The sequence below is a fragment of the Sciurus vulgaris genome (genome assembly GCF_902686455.1).
Source record: "Sciurus vulgaris genome assembly, chromosome: 6".
In the NCBI taxonomy this organism is placed as follows: Eukaryota; Metazoa; Chordata; class Mammalia; order Rodentia; family Sciuridae; genus Sciurus; species Sciurus vulgaris.
The window spans coordinates 127742215-127761549 of NC_136466.1; the positions used below are offsets into that span (position 1 = coordinate 127742215).

The window sequence follows — 19335 nt, forward strand, 5'->3', positions numbered from 1 at the left end:
AATGATAGGGAAACAAATTGCCACTCCCATTAATAGGCAAAATTTTCAACAGGTTAAAGTGTAAATTGCTTTACTGATCTAGAATAATACTCTCGGTAATTACAAGCACTTACCAAGCATGTAACATTATTTCATTTAATTCTTATAAAATGAGATGCATTGGATATTATCCCAGTAGCACAGAATAATAAATAAATTAAGGCTCAGGTACAACTGAATCAAACCCATGTCTAACTCCACAGCTCTGCTATTAGCCATGGTATTATATATTAATGAAGCTAAACAAAAGGATTAAATTAAGTCTGTGTTTTTTAGTCAATAAAATACCAGTGAAATTCTATAAATTTTATTCCTGTGGCTTACTGAAAACCATACTATCATTCAGTAAAGCAAAATGAAAATTATCTCATGTATGCAAAGATCTAAGTTTATTACAATGAATAAAGCATTGTATTACTAAATAATTTATTCTGTATCTCTAAAAACGTAGTTTACATTTCAGGTTCCAAAGTATTAGAAAAATAGGCATTGTTTCTTTAAAAACAGATGCAGGAATTGACTATACTGCAATTAGATAATACACGTATAGAAGCAACACTAGAAAGTAGAGATTATATACCCACAATCCTTTTAAAAGGTAACTCAGGAACTACATCAAAACAAAAGCTGGGGTCTGAGGAAAAACAGGACAGGGAATGGAGAAATAGTGGTCATGTTTTAAGTTCACAGAGTAGGTAGCAGTATCTTGGTCAAAGTCATATTAAACAATGTGAACCCAGCTAAAAGGGCTTTAAATAAATAGGGAAGTTATTTGTGGAGTTTTCCCTCTATATCCCAATGTACCTGTGGAATTTTCTGTGGAAAAGGAAAATAAGTATAAAAAGTAGACTGCTGGACTACATGAAAAGAGGGGGAAAAAAAGCAACATGCACCTCTGTTTCTCTTGGTTATTCAGTTTCCAAACCAGTCTAACTGCTGGGTAATATGTAAGTATAATTATCCTCATGTGTGACCTAGTGCTGCCCAGGAAGACTTCAATCCTTTTTCACTGTTGTAACCTTATACCCAATGAAAATATCTGAGATTTCTATGATATGGGGTAAAATTCATGAATTTCCTTCTCTTAATAACGATCTGATTTCAAACTCAAATCCAAAGTATACTTAAATCTTCTTGATCTTGATATTTTATTATTTCATAATTCTTGGTGGAAGGAGGCTTACAGTTCCCTTAAAAATACAGTTCTATAAAACTAAAAATATACTTTCCTCCTTGCTGTCAATAAGTACAAATGGCATTATGTATTTTTATAATAAAAAGTAATATCTGTAATTACACACTTGCCATTAATTTTATAAGATGTGCTTTCAAAATTCAACAACTTTGTGAAAATTTAAAGGTGAAAATTTAAAACCACCTAGCTCAAGTTTTTTATTGTCTTTTGTTGTCTTTATTTTATTTCAGTTATAGAAGGTACTAGAGATATTCTTGTCCTCTTATTAAAAAGGTATTACTCATGCTTAATAAAAACAGTACTGGTTGATAGCAGGAGTCCAAGATTCTGATCTTGATTCTGCCATGAATCAAATGTGTAACCTTAAGCTTAATTTCTCTAGCTCTACCCCATCCCCCACTTTTTTTTTTTTTTTTTGGTACTGGCAATTGACCCAGGGGCATTTAACCACTGAGCCACATCCTCATTTCTATTTTGCATTTTTATTTAGAGACAGGGTCTCAGTTGCTTAGGGCCTAAGTTGCTGAGACTGGCTTTGAACTCAAGATTCTCCTGTCTCAGCCTCGGAAGCCTCTGGGATTATAGGCATGTGCCACCACCCCGGGCCCACCCCCATTTTTTAAATCTGTAAAATGATGCCAAAGCTCCTTCCAGTTATATGTTGAAAAGATTTTCTTAACACCAGAGGTATTAAGGAAAGGGTAAGGCTTATCATCTAGGCAAACGTTAAAAGTAATGAGAGAAAATTTTTGTTTGTAAATATGAAATGCTTCATGAATTTGTGTGTCATCCTTGCATAGGGTCCATGCTAATCTTCTCTGAATCATTCTAATTTTAGTATATATGCTGCTGAAGTGAGTCAATGACAGTTTAACTTTCTTGGATCTTCAAAGCTGTTTTCATTTCTCTAGGGCACTTCACACTTCATTTAATTTTGGCTACAATAAAAATAAGTGTGTGAGTGGGTGCCCCTAAGTTTAATGTCTGGTTTAAAAGAAAAAAAAAAAAAAGTGGAATTGTCCTACATACTAGTGATAGAAAGAAATCTCATTAAATAAATGATGGCATGTTCACAAAATGAAATTATTATGCATGTATTAAAAATCCCATTTTCCAAAGGATACTTAAACTTCAATTTTAAAAAGCCACAATTAATAAGCTGGTGAATGTAAAACACGTAATACAGGATAAGCATTGGGTAAATATTTAACATGTTATAAATTATAAGCAATATGATATAAATTACAAGCACCATAGTAACTATTATGAAAAAAGCTCAACTGCATTTACCTTATTTAAAAAAAGCACACATGAGAACAGATGAAAGAACTATAGATCTTAGCTTTCCTCTTCTGTTGCACCTTTTTTTTTTTTTTTAACAGTAACTGTGGACTATGTAAAAGATTTATCTAAACCAGTAACTTAAATCTTTGTCTTTATTTTTGTGTAAATCAGCACTATAGATGATCTGCCACACTAACCTCTATGATAAAGATCAAAGAACAATTTGAATGTAGTTACCACAGAAAATTTAATTTATATAAGGAATTAGAAGTTCTAAAACCACTGAAATGAAATCCACATTAAAGCATTTTATTTCTATAATCATTCATAAGCTTAAGCTGTGACATTCTCATAATGAGAAATGGTAAAAGGTTAAGACTAATATATACATGTTTCTTACAAGTCATATTTTAATATGCCAGGCTTTTTGTTGTGTCATTATTCAGGGACATGAATAATGATATTTATGTCTATATCTAAACCAATAAATTATTCTATGGTAGAACCAACTAGAAAAAACTGTCTTGCCAGGGTTTCTCAACCTTTACTTTGAAATGTTCTAGTCTATAAAGAACAGAATTCAGTTCTGCAGTCCTTTATATAAAGATCAAGATTTGCCTTGCAAGAAAAAAACAGTGGCCAAATGCAATAAAAAAAAGTAGTCATTTTGTTGTTACAGTAATTTTATTCTTACTTTCTCTGTTACAGTCATTTTATACTTACTTTCCACTACTCCTGGAATTGCTCTATAATGCTGAAACTGGTAGAAGGATTTTTCCAACATGTACTCAGGATTAATTTCTTCTACACGTAGTAAGTTCAAAACCATGTTGTAAGTCAAATGGAAAGCACTATTCAGAGGATCAGCTGAGCCCTAAGAGAGAATAACAAGTCAATTTTGTAGGTTTTTCAAATAAATTTATATAAGCATTTTTAATATATTGTAATGCTTTATCATTTAATCTGTTAAGAAATACTATATAACTATCCTGATTCTTTCCCTTAGTTGACCAATATAAAGTGATAAAATCGTTCATGTTTGGAAAAATGAAGGGGAAAAAAGAAATCACTAGGACAATAGTAATTAAAATACTCTATGCCAAATGTGTTTAGTTTTCTGTCTTGCAAGCACATGGCAGGATTGCCTTTTCTGGCCCCCCAATAAGTTGTAAAGGAAAGTGACATGTCACTCACTTCCTGATGATGTGAAAAGCTATTTTTTGCCCTCTGGCACGGTGATCAAGTAGTCAAGATTATTGTTGTGTCATCAGATTAGAACTAACAATGATAAGTAGAATTCCTTCTACCAACCTACAATAAATATGTAGCAGGTAAGAAAAGAAAGCCTTGAGTTTCTAAGATTTAATTTGTTACTGAAGCATGACTTAACTTGTATCGACAGAACACACTAAAATTATTTTGGTATGATATCAGATAAAAATCTTTTTAAAATTATTTATTTATTTATTTTTGATGGTGTGGGGTAGAGAATTCAGGGCTTTCTTGCACGTGAGGCAAGTACTCTAACCAAGTCCAACAAATGTATCCTGAAACTCTTGTGATAAACTGCTAAATTTATAGACCATTCTTTACTGCACTGTGATAATTCTGTTTTGTCCTCCTAATTGTGGTTGTTACCAAAGAAGGGCTAGATTAAGGATTAGACAGTACATTTTATTGTAAAATACAATAAATTTTATTTTAGCATTTTAAAACGGTGTGACCTTAGTTTACAATAAGGTTTATATATAAAATATTACCTTTGACTTTTAAACTTTTCTTTTAGCAATGTTTCTTCATAAGTGTGCTTTTTAATGCAAATACCTCATAAGTATGAGAGGGATATATAATTATATAAAAGAATGATTAAATCATTGGTGGAATATACTGAAATATTTATAAGTTTTACTAAGTATGCTAAATATTTCCAAACAGTGGAGTAAAATATGCAAATTGTCTTAGTCATGGGATCTTAAGTTGAGGACCACAGAACCACCAAGTAGAATTCAGACTTTTTAATGTATGCAGACTGATTTTACGAGCTTTTATAGGAATCTCAAATGAAAGTATTCTTTAACTCTCAAAAAGTAAGTCAAAAGTCACCTACCTAGAAGATCCATATACATGGAAATTTATTCACTTATGTTAACAATAAGGCCCAAAAGAGGGGCAAAGTTAGCATGAATACCAGACTCTTAGAAAAGAGAGGAACTGGACAACTTCAGCTACTTTTTAATACTGCAAACAGACCCAGTTTTCAATTTTCTGTTACTTTTATCTTCTATAATACCTCCTCTAATAAATCTGAGGCTTCAATTATAGCAAATATTTATTTTCAACCCCAAGCTCTGCTTCTGTATTTTTAAAAAAATATGTTTAGCTGTAGATGGACACAATACATTTAATTTATTTATTTATTTTTGTGTGGTGCTGAGGATCAAACATAGTGCCTCCCATCTGCAAAGTAAACACTCAACACAGAGCTACAACCCAGCCCATGCTTCTGTATTTTTAACTGCTACACAAGACACACAATTGAATTCTCAGTCACCAGAAACTCAGCATAGATTCTGACACTGTATCCAAGTAAGCCCAAGGTAGTCCCACCTTCCCCTGTTATACTGGTATAATTATTAATAGCCCCTTCCATTCAATCTTAAAGTATTCTTACTGGGATAGAAAAGAAGACATATAGTTGTACTATTTAAAATGAAACCTATCTCTCTTGCTTTTTCCCTGTCTAAACAACTTGCTTTCTCCTACAATTACAGGAAAATGAGTTTCTCGCTTAAGCTCTAATTTAGGAGTTCCTTGTTTTTGTTTTGTTTTTTTTTTTTTCTCCTTTCCTTTTATTCAATTATAGATTATTCCCTCAAAACATCTCAGATTAGTTTTTCTCTTTCTTTACCATTGCTACCATTTTAGTTCAGTGGTTCATCAAATCATACCTAGATTACTCTATCATCCTAACTGTTCTAGTTTCAATTTCTCTTCAAATTTACTTGGTATGATGCTGCTAGATGAATCTTCATAAGTATAATTTCATTGAGATTTTGTGATCCATTTCTCTATTCAGCAGTAACATATGACTATATAAATTCTCTACTGGTACTGAATCAATTAAGCAATTTGTGTGTGTGTGTGTGTGTGTGTGTGTGTGTATACTATAAATAATGTAGTATAATCATACATTGGAGTAATTATTGATAAAACAAAAATGAAGTATCAATACATACGACTACAGGATGAAACTAGAAAACATCATGTTAAGTGAACAAAGACAGATCCAGAAGGCCACATGTTATATGAGTCTGTTCATCTGAAATGTTCAGAATAGACAAATCTACAGAAACAGAAAAATTAATAGAACTTAGGGAGCCAGGAGGACTTGGTAGTGAAGGAGAATGACTGTTAAGGGGTACAGGGTTTCTTTCTTGGGTTGCTGAAAATGTTCTAAGAATTAAATGAAAGACAACAGAGCTTTACACTTATAGAGTAACAAATCCAGAAATGTTGAGTGAATGGAATGGAAACTGTACTAAAAGAACCAGATGCTGTTATAAAAATATTACCTCCTACAATTGGGCAACCTGATTCTGTTCTATTCATACATGTAATACAGGGAAAAGAAAAACAGTATTTGTTACATCTGGTACAATTCAAAGAGGAGAATAAAAATACAAATTTTGGTCTGTAATTTTCCTTCCATGAAGAACTAAAGTTATATAGACACTTACGAAAAGGCTTTCAAGTGTTAGATGTTTAAAACTGAAAACATGATGCCATATGATCATTATGAATATGCAGTCATCTTTGTATTCACTCATATAAAAACAAAGAAAAATATACATGATATCATTATCTATTTTTGCCTCGGTATATATAACAAGCTACCCAAAGCTATATCTCAAATTCTTTACATAGTTCCCAAGTCTTAGAAGTTAAACAGAATCTATTTTACAAATACAGACATAGGTATAACTTAAAGTATTTTAAAGCTTCATTTGAGTAGCTAATAGGCTAGCAAATCATACCTGTGTATTTAGTTCATGTTATGTTTAATGCTACTTGTTTAGTTCATGTTATGTTTCCTATCTTATTAATAGTTTTCTCTAAGGACTTAACTTCTAACTAAATAGAGAAGAAAGCAAATCAAACTTCTGGAAAATTCTTCAAAACAAAACAAAACAAAATCCCTCAACCATCCAAAACGCAAAACTAAGAAAACATAATAAAAGGCTAATTTGCAATAGAACTTAAAATATAAATTTGTGATTTAAGATATTTATAATTAACAGTGAAATAAAAAAGTGTATTTGTTGAATTAATTTATTAAGGTATTTGGGATTGCAAGGTTGAGGAAAATGACTGTACAAAACATCAATATTATCCCACTTTCTATTCAGACAAGTAAATTGCAACTTGTACAATGGAGGAGGCAGATAGAAGAATCTATCCTAAATGTGGAGGTTGAAGTAAACATTCCTGCTGTCTTTGGGCATTTTCCCAGCCATCTCCATTGCATAAGCTGCTCTTCACCTATGAGATTAAGTAGTATACAAGATGCTAGTAGTTTGAGTAGTCATTTTCTTCTACCTACCTAAATCCAAACAATTGAATGAAAATCATCTACTTTTAGAAAGGTATCTGAACTGACACAACTAATTTTGAAGTTGCTCATGAAGTATATTTCTAGAATTCTTGTAAAGGCATAGAATCTTAACTCAGTTACCTTAAGTAGTTGTTTTCCAATTGTTGGGCTCATCTTTTCATCTACCATAAGAATTACAATTCCCCTATCATCCATTCCTCTTCTTCCAGCACGACCAGACATCTGAATGTATTCACCAGAGGAAATCTGAATAAACACAATTAAAATAAAGAGTTCAGGAGAAACCCTGTTTTTTTTCCCCCTAATGTTCTTAAATTTTTATTTTAAATTTTACAAACAAAATTTCTATATTCCAAGGAAGGAAACATGATTAAAAACAACATGAACTTATAGAAAAGCTTAAGTACATGTTCCCAAATGCAAAACACTTGAGAATAATGTTACGAAACTAAATTTTAGCTCCAAAATGACTTAATTGTAACACTAAGCCAATGACCACTGATTTATGCTTTCAAATACAACATAGCTACCAAGAAATACTGATTTATTCACTGGTATTAAAAAGAAAAAAAAAAAAAAAAGCCTTTCAGTCAGTCTGAAAAACAGCAAAATCTGAGAAAGCAAACAATGGGCCAAATTCAACCAAATATAAATAATGACTTCACTGTAATAAATTTTCTAATCTGTGAAGTGAGATTAACACAAAATGAAAACTTCAATTAAAAAAAAAAAGCACAATTTTTGGTATGTATGCTTGGGATTTGGTATAATTCATCTGCCACTAAGGATAAATGAGTGGAGAAAGGTTAGGAAATTTTCATAGGCTTTCAGGGCAGCACTGAATTAACTGAACACTGGGCAGCAAAGTTATTTCTACAAGCACATGTGTTCTTTTCCTCTGTGAAAAAAGTCTCGATTCCATTAAAAACAAAACAAAACACAAAAAAACTATATCTCAAAAAGAGTTAAGCAACACTATGCTGTAAGAAAGTAACTACTTATGGCATCAAAAGGAAAAAACAGGCAACCTAAGAATAAGAGAAGTACTGTTAAAGCAACAAACAAACAACAAAAAGAGCAAACCTTATAAGCATCAAAACATTTTTTAAAAATTCAATAAAAATCTCAACAGGATCTAAGGGCATCAATGATGTAGCATATTGTAATTTTTAAGTTTCCTAATTATGATCTTGAACAATGAAGAAGAGGCTGCCTTGTTAAATTCAGCTCTATAATTACCCTTACGTTGGGATCCCATATTACCCACAGAAGGACAAAGAATGCCCAGGATCAAGTCACAAAAGACTTAGTATATGTTCTCTTTTAGCATCAATTTAATCCATAGAATTCTTTTAATTTTAAACTGATAGATTATGGAAACTAAAAATTACATTAATTTAAAATACAAAACATGAAAGAGAGCTCTTGGCAATTAAAAATCATTCTACATAAATTATTCCTTTCAATTTAAAATAGTAGTAAGTTAAAAAAGGTTCTGAAGGGTGTGTAAAAATGTCTAAGAGAATCGACATTGCCCACTATACTTAAATTTCTCTTTATTTTGAGTATCCAATACATTTTGAAACAAAACAAATCAAGAAAAATACTATTCTTATTACACTTCTACCATGGGTACTTGTCAGGGTTTTGATGATAAGTAATTACTGCCTGAAACTTCTTCAAAGTCAAAAAGAATCAAGGACAAATTATACTAAGAATCAAGGATAAATTTCCAAGGAAAAAGGTTAAGAAAAAGACTACTCATAATAACCCCCAAATGCTATACTAGATGAATCTGTGGCTCATACTGAATATTCAAACTAGAAAAATTTCTTTTTATCATCTGCTTTCCACCCATACATACTAAGGCTTTACTGACTTCCTGACAAATACCCATCTGTTCTCTATGAAGCCTTCCCTGACTCATTACATACAGCTAACTTCTTATGCTACATCCTTCTATAAATGCCTATAATATTTAGATATAAGATTACAGACATGTTGCAAGTCTGTCAACTTGCATCTGCTACTATTTTTTTTAAAGTTGGGATTTTTTTTAGTTCTTGATTTTACATAGCATCCCAATATCTAACCTTGGTAACTGCTTGATGAATGGGACACTTTTCTCTGGATTTAAGATTCACTGTTTACCCCAGTTCACTGTTTCACCCATGCTATCAACTCTCTTTCCTTCTGTGTTTGCAAAATATGTGTGTAAACCCTCTTAGAACTTCTATTTTACACTTAAAGTGAAAGACAGTAAGCTGCAAACAGCCATTGTACTAGGAGTGTTTTAAATACCTTAAACTTTTAAGAAATGAACATTCTAGATTTAAAATGTTTAAATGAATTCACAAATCATTTGTACATTTATCTCCCATCACCAAAAACACCTAAAGAAGCTTCTGGGAGATACTGGCTAGAAATTTAAGGGACCCAAGGTTTAATCTTCATGAATTTGTATAGATTGTATATCCCTTATCAGAAATGCTTAGGACTTCAGAAACCTTTTGAGCATCACGTTGGTCATTAATGTTTTGGACTCTGAAGCATTTGGGATTTTCAAATTAAGGACTCTCTACCATACAAGCTCAGGTAGAATTTCTTAAGTATCTGGGACTGAAAATCTCCAAGATAGATGAGGCAAAGCCATTTTAGGTAAAACAAAGATAAAATTTATTTCAATATATTACTTTACTTACCCATCGGAAATCCTTCCCATCGAATTTACGGGCATTTGTAAATAAAACAGTTCTAGCAGGCATGTTAATTCCCATAGCAAAAGTCTCTGTGGCAAATAAGGCCTAAACAAATAATAGATAATTAAGCTGACAACTAGTCTTATAATTTTCAGGAGTAAAAAATTATCAGTAATTTTTAGTTATTTAATGAAATCCTACAAAAATAGCAGACAAGATGCTATTCCCAAATGTACTACAATATTTTGCATACAAAATTATTAGATGATATTTAATGTCCCTTGTATCCCCAAATTTTTGAGTTCAGGGAACAGTTCTAAATTCTAGTGTTGGTAACTGAAGAGACTGTGACTTGTCTAAAGGACAAAGCATCAGACTGTAAATATTTTTCTAAAAACACACTGCCCAATTTTCTGAATTCTTTACTGATTAATGCAGGAGTTCTGGGGATCACTTCAACCTGGGGATCTCAGGGGAGGTTAGACTCAGTAATTCTTTAGGTTCACAACTAAGATTGTACCAAGAAAAATAGTTAAGGCATTCAAAGATATATGTACACATCACTAAGACACTATAAATTTTCATCAACAGGAAAGATAATACTTTAAAGAATGCTATTCATTTATTAAAAAGAATGAAGAACAACACATACAACAAAATTTGATACTAACATGAGTAGTATAATCACCTTTTTTCACTGCTTACAAAACAAACCATTTATTATTTAAATGTATGCCAGTGGGTATTTATGGGAAATGAAAGTGATGGACATTTCACTTTTTTATGCATAACTATTTGAATTTTACAACAAACAACTATCATTCACACTTTTTAAAAAAGATTCTTTGAAAGTGAAACTTCACAAATTTATAATCTGGAAGGGAAAACAGGGACTTACTAAGACCCAGGTATAAACATTAGCAAATCTTTATTAAAGTACCTCAAAAACAATCTTCATGGTGAAAATAAATATTTCTTTTAAATATTCTATGTAGGGCTATAAAATTCTATCAATAAAGCTCATAGTTTTTAAAATTTTAATGATTTTTAAATATAAAATAATTGTTGAGTCATATTAGAAGCTCATGTTTACAATGTGAAGTTGTATCCCATTGGGTTCAAGCATCAATATCATTTTTAAAAAAATCAAATTAGACACTCCATGGATTCAATCAAAACATTCTAAAACTTTCTTTCCTAAGTCTAACAAGCAATTCTTTTCTTCTCTAAATGAATCCTTTTAATCAGTAGGAAGAAGTTCAGTTATTGAATCAACTCCATGTCTAATAAATACATAGCACCTTCTCCAAAATGCTGCAGTATACAATAGTGATTACTACTTCTTACTTCAAGGAAACATGATTTTTTTACCTGCACTACAAAATTTATGAATTGTGACACTACATATAAAACTCAAGTTCATTACCTATGTCAGTTCATATAATCTAAAGAAAAAACACAAAAATCAGAACACTGCCTGTAGAGCTCAGTGCTTGGTTAGCCATGTGTGAGGTTCAATTCCCCACACTGCAGAAACAAAATAAACTTCCCACAAACAATGTTAACTATAATCTTCAAACTGTCCATAGAATACAATTATGTGGCATAAAAACAAAACAAAACAAAACAAAAAAAAAAAAACCATACCTTTATCAATCCTTCAGAAAAGAGAATTTCTATAGTTTCTTTCAAAATAGGAAGTAAACCACCATGGTGAATACCAATCCCTCGCTTCAAAAGAGGAAGTACATGTTCAACCTGTGATTTTGGAATAACATTTATAATGATAGGAAATTTTAAAACGTTAAGTAAACATTTAAAAAATGGATAATTAACGAAAGAATGCTTTTTGTTTAAAGAAAGCACAAAGCTTTTTCAGAATAAAAACCTTTTTTCATAAAATCTTTTCAGAATAAAAGCAAAACCCAAACCCAATATTATCAGATTATTTAATTTAAAATATAAATACATTCTGGCCTTTAACATGATAAGCATGTTTGAATAAATTTCACAAATCCTTTGCTGCCTCAAATTTTTCAGCGTCATTTCATCTTCTCCAAAAAAATTATAAGCTAAGACAGCAGAGTTTTATCATTACAAAATAAGTGAACAGGCCAGTATAGTGGTGTGTGCCTATAGTTGAAGATACTAAGACTGAGGCAAAAGGAGGCTTACTCTAGAAATCAGGGTCAGCCTGGGCAACAAGGTGAAACTCTGCCTCTTAAAAAATAAACAAGGTTGGGGATATAGCTCAGTTGGTAGAATGCTTGCCTCACATGTACAGGGCCCTGGGTTTTTCAATACCCAGCACCACTACCAAAAATATACATAAACAAACAAATAAACAAACTTGAAAGACACTGGCCACTCAAAAACAAGAAAAATAACTATAAAACATACTTAACATAATATGTACTTCATTTAAAAATAAATGAAATTTTGAAGAGTTCATAATCTTTTGATTATGTATAAAGATATGGCTCGTTCCTTTTATACTAATAATTCAGTTGAGAAGGAAAATTACTTAACGAATTTATAAATATTTTAAATGTCAAGAAACATGCTGTGTAAGTCTTATGGTAAATTCTTTACAAATCAAGCATTCATTTGTACAGCAGAATACACTAGTCCAAATACTTCATTTCATACAACAAGTTTCATATACTAAGGTTATTCTAAAGTAGTTTTTCAATTTTGGATACATAGCTGAAAAACACGTAGAGAAGAATTCTATTAACAGTAATGAAACCAAACCCATCAAATGAGAATCTTTGGGAGTGGCACCTAAGTATCAGCATATTTCAGAATTCTCAGGCAATTTCAACATTCAAAAGAAAAACATGATTGATTAAAGCAAAGCAGATGTTAATTTCTTCACCAAACATAATTTTGATTAGGTGCTCTCATTTTATTTGGTATTCTTAAGAAATAAAAGTAGCAATAAAAATTTTGTAATGTGGCAACAATAGCAGTAATCCAGACCATGCTTATTTTTTCTTTTCTGAAAAGCTCCCTCTAACACCAAATCTTTTCTCCAGTTACCTTTTCAGCACTTTAAAATATAAATTAGGGTATCATTTCGGTTTGCATAGGCTGCAATGTACAAGCAGTGCTACACTGTAACAAAAAAAAAAAAAAAACCAAAGAAATGCAAAGCTAATAAGCCATATATTAACATCCACACTTAATTGATACTAAAAACTCACCTGAGGGAGTTTTTTATCTTCATCAGACAAGCAGTCAATTGCGTTACTGAACACTTCTTCAACCATCTTCTTTTCTTCATCTAAAAAATTCAAGGGCACATAAACATTAAAATGAGTCCATGATACCAAACTTCACACATTACAAATAGGAGTCTACAGAGTACAAGAATTAGTGTATAAGATGGCCAAAAGTAGATAAAAATCACCACATAATTAATAAAATTCACTGACTCTCAAAACATATCTAGAAGACTAAATTCATGAAAAAAGCAAATAAAAATAGTAACAGCTACACTAAGTGCTTTACACCTAATTCAAACAATACAGGACACAGTAACTGTTATTACCCACCTTTTATTACTGCCAAAAGTGAGGCTTAGTGTATATAATCAACACTGCTATTAACTGTTATGAGTAACAATTCCAAAGCCCATGCTCTTAACCACTGGACTATCTTCTTATACTATCAAATAATCACTCAATAAATATTTGTTAAATTAATCAACATATAATCCTGAAACTGGTATTTAAACATTTATAAGCAGAGCAATTCACTCAAAAAATATAAAATATTATTGGCATTAGGAGGCTATGTGGGTTATCATTTTACTTTTCCCCATGGAAAAAAATTAAAACAATACAATTGAAATTTGATTTTTGGAAGATTCAAGATATTATTTACTACTCACCGTAAGAACTGCATATGCAATAGCAGAACTGATTGACAACTGGGCTGGTATTAATCACAACTGCAATTCTTGGCTAGACTAGTGAGGTATACTTATAGAGAATATGTTTCCTAGAAGTTTTTTTTTCGGGGGAAGGGGGTGGGTAGAGTACTGGGGATTGAACTCAGGAGCACTTTACACATTCCCAGCCCTATTTTGTATTTTATTTAGAGACAGAGTCTCGCTGAGTTGCTCAGTACCTAGTTTTTGCTGAAGTTTGCTTTGAACTCTTGACCCTCCTGCCTTAGTCTCCCGAGCTGCTGGGATTACAGGTATGCTCCACTTGGCCCAGCTTATTTCCTAGAAGTTTTTACTACTTTGAGAATTTCACCAAAGTTAGGCAAAGGGTGTATCTTCTGGTTTGGATATCTATTAGGAATGAAGGACAATACTTAGAAGGTAGTCTGATCAAGAGACCAATCCTTAAGCAGTATAGGGAACAATAACCAAGGTCAATGAAAAGTAAGAAGGTATGATTTTAATGTTTCTCAGTAGAGTTCTCTGGAATTAATGCAGAGCTGTTTACTTATGTTTATTAATACACAAGAGTAGAGATGAAAGAAACTAAATTAAGGATCTCTTAAAGCAATGGGCTGAGTACTAAGTACTACCATAATTGTAGATGATCTGTATAGCCTAATAATACACAACAGATACATTACCAGAAATATATTTTACATTCATTTTCACATCACATTAAAACTATGGAGAAATGATGTAGTACCTGTGTTAAAATCTAATTTGGTCATTTGAAGAGCATAAGCTTCACAATCCTTCTTACTAAAACTGAAAATAATTACAGGTTGAAAATTTCTTTCCATAATCATTTTCACAATCTTGAATACATTTGATGGTCCTGCAAAAAAGTAGATAAACCATATTCCAAAATTAATTCAAAATGGATGACAGACTTAAATGTAAAAGTTGAAACTGTAAAGCTCTTAAAATATGGGATAAAATCTTGATCTTAGGTTAGACAAAGCATTCTTGGCTATGACACCAAAAGTAAATGCAATAAAGGGAAAATAGGTACTACTAATTTCATCAAAATGAAAAACAAAGAACTTTTTTTTTTTTTTTTTTTTTGCGGTGCTGGGGATTGAACCCAGGGCCTTGTGCTTGCAAGGCAAGCACTCTACCGACTGAGCTATCCCCCCAGCCCAAAACAAAGAACTTTTATGCTTTAATGGACTTCATTAATAAAGTAAAAAGGCAACTCCCATCAAAACAGGTAAAAATACTGCAAATCAACTATCTGATAAAGGTCTAACATCCAGAAGAGAAAATGTAGTTTTACAACAAAGCCAAACAATCCAATTTAAAAGCGGACAAAGTTTTAAGAAAAGACATTTCTTCAGATGGACAAATAACCAAAGAGCATATGAAAAAATGCTCAACATCACTAGCCCTCAGCAAAGTATAAATCAAACCACAGTGAAATATCACTTCACATTTATATGGATGACTATACTCAAAGAGACACAAGACACTAAGTACTAGCAAGAACATGGAGAGCAGGGCACAGTGGCTCAGGAGGATCTCAAGTTCAAAGCCAGCCTCAGCAATTTAGCGAGACACTGTCTCTAAATAAAATACAAAAAGGGCTGGGGATGTAGCTTAGTGGTTAGGTGTCCCTGGGTTCAATGTGGAGGAAGTGGAACCCTCGTATACTCCTGATAGGAATATAAAATGGTGCATTTTGGAAAATAATTTGGTAGTTCCCAAAAGGTCGAACATGCACCTTTCATATGACTCATCAATTTACTTGTAGATACAATATCAATGAAAAAACAAAACCCATATATTTCTGCAAAAATATGCAGTACATAGGAGGAGAATGTTTACAGCAACATTATTCATAACAATCAAAATCTGGAAACCCAAATGTTCACTGAGTGAATGGAAAAATAAAATGTGGTATTATCCATAAAATGGAATGTTATTTGACCATAAAAAGGAATGAAATGGACTGGGGCTGTGGCTCAGTGGCAGAACACTTGCCTGACATGTGTGAGGCACTGAGTTTGATTCTCAGCACCACATATAAATAAATGAATAAAATACAGGTCCATCAACAACTAAAAATAATAAAAGAGCATATTAAAAACAAAAAAATGAAGTACTGACACAATATAACTGGAATGAACCTTAAAAACATTAAAAAGCCAGTCACGAAAGACCATTTATGATTCCATTTATATGAAATGTCTAGAAAAGACAAATTTATAGAAAAGGAAAGTAGATTAGTAATTGCCTAAGTCCATGGGGGGAGACCAAAGAAGATAGGGAATGATTATTAAGGTATGCAGAGATTCTTTTAAGGTTGATGAAAATATTTTGGAATTACATAGTGGTCATGGTTTTATAACTGAATGAATATAATAAAAACCTCCAAGTTATATCCATATGTGAAGTATATCTGAATGAAGCTGACTGTGATGATGATGTGAATTTACTAAAAACCACTGAATTGTATAGTTTAATTGGGTGACTTGTATTCTATGCAAATTATATCAAAATTAATGTAGAGATCAATCTTTTATTTTTACATATTATCTAGATCTCTAAGCAGATTCCTGAGAAAAACATTAAAGACATAAAATGTCAGAATAATCTGAATATACAATTTACATGTAAAATCCTCTTGAAACAAAGTGCCAAATTACCTTTTGTTCCCCCTTTTCGTCCCTTCTGGTCCCCTTTTGCCAAATCACCTGCATCTCGAAGCACTTGCATTGCAGTATTAAAATTATCTTCTCTGAAGTCACCCTGAAATCAAAGTCTTTTCTATGTAACTTCAAATACATTTAATCATAATTCAAACATTTTTCATACCTCAAACACAAAGCTTAATCAAATAATAAAATAATTTAGTAGTAAATATAACAAAGGTTACTAAACTAATTTAAAAACCCACAGTGAGGTAATAAAAGGGAATAAAGAAGGAATGAAACTGTGAAAAGTGAGGCATAAAACATCTGAAACACATCTACAGTCTCAATTCTCCAGACATCTTTAAATGCTAGAAAAGGAAGACAAGAAAATTAATGCATAAGAAAAACACAAGTCTCAAATATAATTTTATTAATTTATTCTTAAGCCAGGGTCTATGTTGCCCAGGGTTGGCCTCCAATTCCTGGAACTAAACAATCCTCCTGCCTCAGCCTCCCAAGTAGCTGGAACTAAAGGTATGTCTGTCCCACAGTGTCTAGCATCAAATATAAGTTTTGAAATAAAAATATTTTAAAAAATAAATTTTGGAATGTGAAACTACTTGAGAAAAAATATGAATCTCTGCCATTTTTCTCCAGTTCATGGAAAAACAAGATAATAATGTATGACAGAATAAGAATGACAAATCCTTACATTTTCATCAACCACAAGGTGAAGGCCATCTCCCCCTGCTGGAAAAATGTAGTGTTGCAATGGAGTAGGCCGATAATCTGTGTAAATGACATGACAAGGCTGTAAAAAGAAAGAAATAATTACATATTTAAACTTTTTATCTCTTCAAAATAAAACTGTGTATTTGACCTATCCAAGAGATCTCATGGAATTACAATAGTGATTTAAACATTCAAAAAAAATACTTTAAAAGAATCTTTTTAAAAGTAGTTAAGAGGAAAGAAGAAAAATTAATCTACCAAAATCATACTAAGACTTTCTCAATGTACCAATTCCCTAATCAGGGAATAATCCTATACTTCAATTACCCACTTACCCATTACCTACCCCTACCCCTGGGATACGGTAATTATAGAACATGCTCTGTTTCTATGGAGTAATATGGTGATACAAAGGATTCCTGAGGTAAATGAACTGTTTGTATCCCACAAAGGTTTTTCAATAGCTTTCTAAAGCAGCAGCTAGATCTAGCTATTCCAGAAAACCCACTGGGTTTCTATCCTGTAGGCAACATTAGGGTGGGAAAGATATTAAAAACATTCTGTAGGAAAGCTCATAAACAGGTTAAAAAAAAAAAAAAAAAAAAAAAGCTCATGAGGGTATTAGTGTAAAGGAAAAATCAAGGGCAAAAAACAAAATTCAGTATGTATAAATGAATGCTTTTTACAAGATCCTATACAGATGCTAAATCTGCACCAGCAAAGCAAAATGGAAACAACAAAAAATGTGATGATGTTATGTGAGAAAAATCAAATCAAATGTTCAAGAGATGACTAGGTACCAAGGCCTTAGCAGAAAGAAACTCTACTGTGTATTTGTCTTACTGTCAGAGGAAATGCAGTCATTTTCAAACTTGGTGGATAGTTGGGATTAACTTAGAAACTTTAAAAAAATCTAGCTTCCAAGGGTTTGAGATGGTACTCAGAAATCAGCATTTCTAAAACATTAGATGATTTTAATAAGCTACTTGTATGAGAAGTACTAAATGTCTTTATTCTGAATAGTATTAGGAAAAAAGTATAGTAAGGCCAACCCATAACATTTTAAAATAATGACATCATCAAAAGAGAGAAAAAAAATACCTGTTTATGTAAATGGCAAATCCATTCAGCAAACTGTCGGGCATTTGGAATAGTAGCCGAAAGAAAGACATAATGAACATTATCAGGAAGCAAAATAATAGTTTCTTCCCATACCACGCCACGTTCTGAAAAAAATAAATATACTCTGGAATTCAGTGACATTTTGGTGACAATTATCTAAAATCATTTCTCTTAAACTTAGTCATTAAAAGTGCAGAACACTTTACACAAGTGTATTTTTAGTAACAGGACCTACTGAAAACTATTATACTTTCCATCATGAAGCTGAGAAGCACAAAGTTAGTACACTAAACCACCATAAATATAATGCATACTCTGAAATAGTCTGAAAAAAGCAGTTCCAGACCAAATCCTTGCCATTAGTGACGAGGTAGGAAAACAATATTTCTACTTCACTTTAAAAAGCTGAAGTTAACGGCCTGTAGAAAATTATAGCAACAAATTTGGAAGTTAAAACTATTACTGTTCCATTTGGCATCTTTCATTCAAATTACCATCATGGTCCTCTGAAGATGAAAGATTTGATGAACGATAGAATTCAAATAAGTCAGTTTTTATTAAAATGGAAAAACCCAGAAAAGTCAGTTTGATAGTTTCCTCCCTAAAATAAACAAATCAATACAGAATTCATGATTTTAAAACCAAAACCACTCTGTTCACAGCTTAATGGAATAAAGTTGGCAAGAGTGATTTGCTTAAAGCTTTGTTAAATTCTATTACTTTTAGCAAAAATACAGGCAAATTCAGTGCTTTAGTCTAAATAAAATATTAAATCCTGTTTTTAGTGTGTATATATGAAACATTACCTTTTAAATCTGTTAATGTTAGCTCTCCTAATACTCCCAAAATTTCAGTATACTTACTTTTCTATGATAGTAAAGGATACTTATACTTTTTTCTCTTTGCTCATTTTTATTTCATAATACCTACTTCTATTTTTTTACCATAAACACACATTTCAGTTTTCTTAAAAAACTAAACTAACAATAAGAACCGAGAATGTTAACTTTGTAAGCTTGAAGTTTTAGAAATTCTGTAACATAGGTGATATCAAAGAGTTCTCT

The 19335-nt window shown here is 31.8% G+C and overlaps 1 protein-coding gene across 1 annotated transcript in view; it reads right to left on the bottom strand.

Annotated features, from left to right (window-relative positions):
• The window catches only part of MTREX (Mtr4 exosome RNA helicase), a gene marked incomplete at its 5' end in the record, with an annotated part of 94882 nt that overhangs the window by 55045 nt on the left and 20502 nt on the right, over positions 1 to 19335 (bottom strand). The window contains 9 exons of the mRNA XM_079145259.1: positions 3242 to 3392; positions 7251 to 7376; positions 9833 to 9934; positions 11477 to 11587; positions 13036 to 13115; positions 14488 to 14619; positions 16430 to 16532; positions 17130 to 17228; positions 18251 to 18375. Coding sequence (XP_079001385.1) covers positions 3242 to 3392; positions 7251 to 7376; positions 9833 to 9934; positions 11477 to 11587; positions 13036 to 13115; positions 14488 to 14619; positions 16430 to 16532; positions 17130 to 17228; positions 18251 to 18375 — 1029 coding nt within the window. The remainder of the gene's footprint in view (positions 1 to 3241; positions 3393 to 7250; positions 7377 to 9832; positions 9935 to 11476; positions 11588 to 13035; positions 13116 to 14487; positions 14620 to 16429; positions 16533 to 17129; positions 17229 to 18250; positions 18376 to 19335) is intronic.